General features: G+C 44.4%; 1 protein-coding gene across 1 annotated transcript; it reads right to left on the reverse strand.

The window, feature by feature from the left end:
• Window positions 1–2,188: 2,188 nt before the first annotated feature.
• On the reverse strand, window positions 2,189–7,283 carry LOC122544007 (probable G-protein coupled receptor 139). Its single transcript, XM_043683020.1, has 2 exons — window positions 7,217–7,283; window positions 2,189–3,138 (listed from the first exon to the last, which is right to left on the reverse strand). The coding sequence occupies exons 1-2, from the start codon at window positions 7,281–7,283 to the stop codon at window positions 2,189–2,191; spliced, it is 1,017 nt and encodes a 338-aa protein (XP_043538955.1).
• Between the last annotated feature and the right edge of the window lie 669 nt (window positions 7,284–7,952).

The raw sequence follows: 7,952 nt of genomic DNA on the forward strand, positions 1-7,952 counted from the left end.
TATGCCCGAAACGTCGATTCTCCTGTTCCTTGGATGCTGCCTGACCTGCTGCGCTTTTCCAGCAACACATTTTTCAGCTTTAACCCTTTGTAAACAAGGATGGCCGGCCTGACAGCCAATGGAGCAGGTGTGACAATGAAAGGGACTGACTGTGAATAAAGATATGAAAGTTTGGATGATGTTGAGAGTACAAAATGGGATAATTATGGGAGACCATCATAATGCTCTCCCATAATGCGTTGCAATATTGACATTCTGTGCGATGCATGGATTAGATGTCCAGCGCCCCTTGAACAGAGACAGGAGGTGAAGCCTGGGTAATCTTTATGGCGGTAAGTATTCATTCCTATTAGCAGAGAGCAAGGTGGCAGATAGTGGACGGGTCAAAAGAGAGATAGCGCTCGGTTAGAGATGGAAATCTCCAACCTGTGTGTAGGAACCTCCACTGTGTTTTGCATGGTGTGGCTGAGGAATATCCAGTATCTGAGAAATCTGAAGCAGCCATGGAACGGTGAGGGGATGGAGTCAAGATCCAGGTGCGGTCCCGCTCGACTTGATGTTGGTGGAGAGTGAATGGAAGATGCTGGTGAGGCAGGAGTGCCAATATCAGTGGGCAGGTTGTAAAGAAGGCAAGTAGATATTTGGCACCATCAAATAAGATGTAATTTCTCCCTTGATATTTCCGCACTGTGTCTGGGCTGAATTCTGAATGGAAGGATTCAATATTAAGCTCTGGCACAGGTCGGGGAAGTAACATCAGGATCAAAGATTTTGGAGAGGAAAAGGGGATTGGAAATTGTGTTGCAAGGGACAGATGGCGTGGTGTATTTCAGCAGAGGCTTGAGTATGGCTGGTTTAATGTAGCAAGGGATAGGCTGTAAGTACAATTCCATTTGGTCCATTCAAACAGCCACCAAATGGAAGCACCAGGCAGGACTGTTGCTCATGTTATACTCACAGAGACATCTAGCATCTGCAGCAGCTTGCTCTTGTAAGGATAAGATATTTCTTCTTGAGCAGATGGAAATAGGTGCGATTCCAACCACTCGGAGTGTGAGAGACAATCCCTGCTGCCCCCTCTCGAGGTGCTGTATCTCTCCTGAACTCACTTGCTGGAACTCCAATCTCTTTCCCCCTGTGCACCTCACTTTGTCCTCGACTGGGCGTCTTTGAGTCACTTCGTGAAATCGAAACCTTGAGACCGGTTCTGTGATGTCGAATATTTCGGTTAGAAATTAAATGAGCAATGGGCAAGGATGTCCTGCAGCAACCCAGAACTCAGGAAGACAGAATATATACAAAGGATTTAAATGGAACAGTTAACCAAAGAGCACTATCCTCCAGTTCTTAAGGGACAAACCCAAAGGAAAAAAAAACACATGACCAGACACGAGAGCGACCAAACCATACATCAAAGACATATCAGAGATAACTACCTAACTACTCAGAACCCCTGGCAATCTTAGTGGCTCCATAAACCGGTTAGCACTTTCCACCAGCTCCTCACAAAGGTTAAAGACTCAACACCCACATCCAACAGGATGGATGTCATGTACAAGTCTGTGAAAATCACCACATGGGACAAACAGGAAGAAAACTAACCATACGAGTGTACCAACATCAGCTGACCACTGCCGGACATGACCAGTTCTCTCTCAGTTTCAATGACACAGACAAGGAAGGACACAAATTCAACTGGGACAATGTAACCATCCTAGCACAGACAAAACCGAGACATGCCAGAGAGTTCCTTGAATCCTGGAACTCCAATGAGAACTCAATCAATAGAGACACAGAGACATAGAGATGTACAGCACAGAGACAGGCCCTTTGGTCCAACCTGTCCATACCGACCAGATATCCCAACCCAATCCAATCCCATTAGCCAACACTTTGTCCATCTCTCTCTCTAAACGATTTCTATTCAATACCCATTCAGATGCTTTTTAAAATATTGTAACTGAACCAGTCTCCATCACTTTCTCTGGCAGCTTATTCCACACACTCACCACCCTCTGCGTGAAAAAGTTGCCCCTTTGGTCCCTTTCATATCTTTCCCCTCCATTGAACAGGAGCCCATATACAAAACACTCAGATACAGAACTGGAAGTACCAACAAACAGAGACATTTAGATACCAGATGGGACAGAGCACCAGAGCCTTATCAAAGACACAGGGACGATGTCACCTAGCGAGGTGTCGAAACGTTACCAGAGGAACGGCTCGGCGAACGAATCCACGACTTCATGAAATGAGCAATTGCTGTAAGTGGATATGTCACCATGCTCCTGAGCTGTTCTCGAAACTTGGACTGAGTCACTCCATAAATGAATGTGTTGGTGCAGCAACTCAAATTCAGTAGCATGATTCCCACTTCGTGAAATATATATTCTGAATGGTTGTAATCAAGAGGCTGTTTTCCTGCAAATTCACCATACAAAATATCAATAACAATAACCAACCAAAGGATGATGAAGCTACCAGAAACAGTGAAGAGTAATACCACAGATTTCCTTCTGCTCTCCACCTCTGGGTCACGGTGATCCCCTGGGCTTCGATGACCCCTCAGTCCTTTGCGGAGTTGACTTGCCTGTAAAATGTGCCTGACTGTCAGAGCATTGAGAAGCAGAATTAAAACAAATGGGAGCACTGGAGTTAAGATCATGTCAAACCAGCGAAATCTGACCCACCCAGGCTCAGTGAAGTAACTTGGTTTAATATAGCAGTCCCAGGATGCACGGTCAATTCTCAGCCCGGGTTCAAATACAAAGAAGAAGGGAACATTTTTTAAACAGAGCAGGGCGCAGGTTGTTGCAAGAACCACAATCATATTTTTCGCAGTGCAATATCTTGTCTTTAGCTTCTGGAAACAAATGGCCACAAATCTATCAAATGAGAAAGTCACAGTGAACCAGACAGAGCAGTTTACAGCTGCACGAATTAGGACAGCAATGATGCTGCACACAGGGACGATATTCAGGAAACAAAATAGAAAGTAATAAGAATTGAGCCGCCTCAGTATGATCTCAGTGATAATCACCAGCAGATCAGCCATTGCCATGGCTATCAGGTAGCGAGTGCTGCAGATGGAGAGGCCACACTTTCTCCAGGCAAGGATCACAATCGTGAACACGTTAACTAAAGGAGAGAGAAGGTACTTAAAATGTTTATCATAAAATCTGTCACAGGATTTCAGGACTGTTTGCAGCTGGTTAAAATTAGCAAATCACAAAATCTCAGTTCTAACTCCAACACATTTCCAATATTAGCAAGTTGAATAAAAGCTGAAAAGCAGGCATGATGACGACCAGTCAAAATCTCTGTATTGACCTTTTTATGGGTATTTCTACAGCCATCCAATTTTTTCCTTTGGAAATTATACATATGAGTATGTAAATCTGATCAGGACAGGAAAGATTTGAAAATAACTAGCCGTAAAATCAGAATCTATCGAGGCAAAAATGGTGCTGCCAGTTCAGTTCTTTAATCACACCTTGAAGCCATTGGATATTGACCATATTAAAAGAATAGGAGAAAGTGAGAACTGCAGATGCTGGAGGTCAGAGTCAAGAGTGTAGTACTGGAACAGCACAGCAGGTCAGGCAGCATCTAAGGAGCAGGAGAATCGACATTTCAGGCATAAGCCCTCCTTCCTGATGAAGGGTTTATGCCCAATACATCGATTCTCCTGCTCCTTGGATGCTGCCTGACCTGCTTTGCTTTTCCAGCACTACACGCTCAACCCATATTAAAAGTATGGTAGGGTCAGAATAATGTTGGGCGTAGGGAGGGAGGGGCATAGACGAATGTCTATGGATGGAATAATTCAATTTTAAAAGGAATAATGTTTGAAGACAATTGGGACGATTAAAAATTGAATGATAGGTACAGGACAGGTAATAATTTGTGGCAGCAGAATAACAAAGCAACAGAAAAGTTTGTAAATTCTAGAAAAGACGTGGAAGCACCACAGGCTTAGAAAGGTGATGTGTAGACACAAGAGTTTGAACCAGCCAGCGAGCTGTGTATCAATAAGGGGGAAGAGAACTATATGATCAATCAGAAATTGGGAAGAAGAAGCTGAATGCCAAAATCTAAAGACAAATCTAAATTGAAAATGCAGCTGAAGGTGATGAAGACAGGTGTAATGCAGCTTGGGGTGGCACAATGGCTCAGTGGTTAGCACTGCTGCCTCACAGCACCAGGGACCCAGGTTCGATTCCAGCCTCAGGCGCCGGTCTGTGTGGAGTTTGCACAATCTCTTGTTTGGGTAAGTTTCCTCCAGGTACTCTGTTTCCTCCCACAATCCAAAGATGTGCAGGTTAAGTGCTAAAATTGCCCATTGTTCTCAGGGATGTATAGGTTAGGTGCATTAGTCAGGGGAAAATATAGGATAATAGAGTAGGGGAATGGGTTGAGTGGGTTACTCTTCGGAGGGTCGGTGTGGACTTGTTGTCTGAAGAGCCTGTTTCCACACTGTAGCAATTCTATGAGTGCATCTGAACACATCCAGTATAATCATGAGGGAAGACTTTAAGTAGATAATCAGTTGCAATATAGCTGAGTTTGTGAGGTGCGATGTTTTTGCTGGAAGGATTAGAGATCGGATTATGGTTTAGGGATGAGGTGGCTGAATGAGGTCGGCGACGGGAGGGGGGAAGGGCAGAGGCGTTCATGTAGACATTCGGAAAGCTGTTAAACCAAATCTGCAGCAGCACTTGCTGGATACACTGTAGGAATTCACCAAAGATCCTGAGGTAGTACCTTCCAACTACTTCCATCCAGCAGGATAAGGGCAGCAGATACATGGGAACACCACCATCTACAAGAAGCCCTCCATGCCACTGGACACCCTGACTTGTTCCTTCACTGCCATCGGTCAAAATCCGGGAACTCCCTGCCATAAGGCATTATGGGTCCACCTAAACACATGAACTGCAGCAGTTCACGAAAGCAGCTCTCCACCACCTTCTAAAGGGCAACTAGGGACGGACAATAAATGCTGAACCAGCCAGCGATGTCCATGTCTCCTGAACCAATTTTTGAAAAGAAGATTTTAAAATATCACATATTGATGTGCTGGAGAAATCATATTTGTTTTAAGCCGGATTTCATCAGAACTGAGAAGAGTGGGCTATTAAACTCGTGAGTACAATTTTATGAATGCCAGGTTTATTGCGTGCATTCTGATCTCTGTACGATGCAATCCCAACATGTATGGCCACAGTTATAGCCACCTCCCCTGTCAGGAACACGCTACTCAACTGGGTGTTGGTACAGTTAAACATGTATGGACCAATCGTCGGTCCAAGCTGACCCGCCAAAATGTAATCAGTTACATATATTTATGACTCTGTCTTAGAGGGATAATGAATTTCAGTAAACTTGGCTAACAGATTCTCGGGACCTTAGAACATCGAACTTTACTAATCATGCCTGGTACGTTCTCATCCAAATCCTTGGTATAGATAACAAAAGCATTGGACCCTGCACCGATCCCTGAGGCACTCCACTAGAACATAGAACACTACAGTGCAGTACAGGCCATTCGGCCCTCAATGTCGTGCCGACCTGTGAAACCAATCTGAAGCCCATCTAACCTACACTATTCCATTTTCATCCTTGTTGTGGGGAGAGGAGGGATCAACACAAAAATGATAGAACTCTTCACAATATCAGTTCTCAGAATATGCAAGTTACTTTACAGAGGATTTGATTGTCTGTATAACTGTTTCCATGACACTATCTCTTTTTTGTTGTTGTTGGAACAGAATAATAAAAATGCATTGGACATTGCTTTACATGAGGATTAACGAAAGCAATCTCTTCTGCTGGAGTGAAGATGGAGAGATCCATCTGCTCCAGCAATGATTTCAATAAAGCGCCAGTCTGTTTCATTCCAGTTAGTAACTCACATTGTATAGCCAGATCCCCGCAGCAGGCAAAAGCAAAATGCAGCCGGCATTGCAAATCTGAAATGCTGGAGAAACTCAGCCGGTGTGGCAGCATCTGCAGAGAGAGAAGGAGTTACATTTTTGAGCCAAGTATGACTCTTCTTAAGGCAGGTGACAGCTATTCGTGCTGATTTTTAAAAGGTGGAATTTGACCCAGGCAGGGTCTCCCACTAACACCTTCCTTGCACTGAGGTGGGAACGTGTATGTGTTTACATGAGAATTCAGCCACCCTGCGAATGTCAATCAAAGCTTTGCCCGCATCAGCTAAGGGGCAGAAGCACTGCTTGATAAACAGTGCACAGTCGGCACTGGTAGTCACTTTAAACATTAAGGCTACAAGAGCAGGTTAAAGACTGGGAATCCACATCAGGTAACCCACTTTAAAAGGCACAAGTCAGGCGTGTGATGGAATACCCCCAACTTGCCTGGATGGGTGCAGCTCTAACAACATTTAAAAAGCTCAACACCATCCAGGACATAGGATCCCTGTTGATTAGCACTTTATCAGTAAACATTAACTTCCTCCACCACTGACGCATAGTGGCAGCAATGTGTATATCTACACAATACACTGTACCAGCTCTGTAAGACTCCTTTGTCAGCAGGTTCCAAATTTAGAAGGACACAGGCAACAGACACATGTGACCACCATCACCTGGGTTAGGGATAGGGTTAGTGATAGGGATAGGGTGAGAGATGGGGACAGGAATAGGGGTATGGATAGAGGCAGGGATAGGGATGAGGTAGGGATAGGGACAGGGATAGGGATAGGGACAGAGGTAGGGTGAGGGATAGAGATGGGGTAGGGATAGGGTTAGGGATAGGGATAGGGTTAGAGATAGGGATAGGGTTAGAGGTAGGGGTAGGGGTAGGGATAAGGGTAGAGATAGGGATAGTGTTAGGAATAGGGATAGGTTAGGGTTAGGGTTAGGGATAGGGATAGGGATAGGGATAGGGTTATGGATAGGGATAGGGTTAGGATAAGGGATAGGGATAGGGTTAGGGTCAGGGTTAGTGTTAGGGTCCCAGTTTGTGTCAGCTGTTGAAGATGACAACACTCCCATCTAAGCAGTCATAGCAAGAAATGCCATGCTCACCGTGCCCAATAAAACAACAGTGGAGAGAATTCAAATCATTTGGGTTGAGGAAATTATTCAATAAGTGATCGCCCACCCTAATACAATCACTCGAGCAGCCAGGAGCATTATCAGTGACCAGAGATCTGCTCAGCAGCCAGCTTTGCTCAACTACTGTCACTTACCAGGAACACCAATGATAGCAATGACCAGGTAATAGATCTTAGCAATACTATAAAATGTCTCACGCATTTTCTGAGTAGAGTGATCCTTTCCTTTATGCTGCCAGCAATACTTCGTATTGAATTCCAAGGAGACAGGTTGCAAGTTTCATTAATTTGTACTCTGTTGCATCCCAGTGGATGTATTGAGGTTACATCATCATTCCAAATAATTGGGAAAAAAATAAACACATGACCTTGAGTCAACTCCTGCTGTCATAAAATGTATTCCCTTCGGATGTTGAATTGGTAAACATAAAAGAATGGAAAATTCTGAATGCATTGGAAACTAATTAGCACGTTGTACAGAGATGGTTTCCATGATTTAGTGCATAGTGGTCTGGATTTTAACTTTATTTATATAAAGTGGTCACAAAATCCATAAATTGCATGGCTATTAAGAAGAGCTTCTATGCCCGGAGGTGTTAACATTGAGGTCTCTAATTTGAAATAACCTTTCCACCCATCCCCTTTCAGCCCCTCCTCCTCCCTTCCCTTCCACCCCCTGGCTCACTGGCTTCTCAATCTAGGCGAAAGTGGGTACTGCAGATGCTGGAGGTTGGAATCAAGATTAGGGTGGTGCTGGAAAAGGACAACAGGTCAGGCAGCATCCGAGGAGCAAGAAAATCAACGTTTCAGGCAAAAATCCTTCATTAGAAAGATTTTCTTGCTGCTCGGATGCTGCCTGACCTCTTGGCTT

The sequence above is a fragment of the Chiloscyllium plagiosum genome, chromosome 45 (genome assembly GCF_004010195.1).
Source record: "Chiloscyllium plagiosum isolate BGI_BamShark_2017 chromosome 45, ASM401019v2, whole genome shotgun sequence".
NCBI lineage: Eukaryota > Metazoa > Chordata > Chondrichthyes > Orectolobiformes > Hemiscylliidae > Chiloscyllium > Chiloscyllium plagiosum.

Excerpts from the sequence above, each read along its gene's own strand:
- LOC122544007 (XM_043683020.1), bottom strand. The coding sequence starts at position 7,283 with ATGCGTGAGACATTTTATAGTATTGCTAAGATCTATTACCTGGTCATT. Across the intron at positions 3,139-7,216 it reads TGCTATCATTGGTGTTCCTG|TTAACGTGTTCACGATTGTG; the intron begins GTAAGTGACAGT and ends TCTCTCCTTTAG.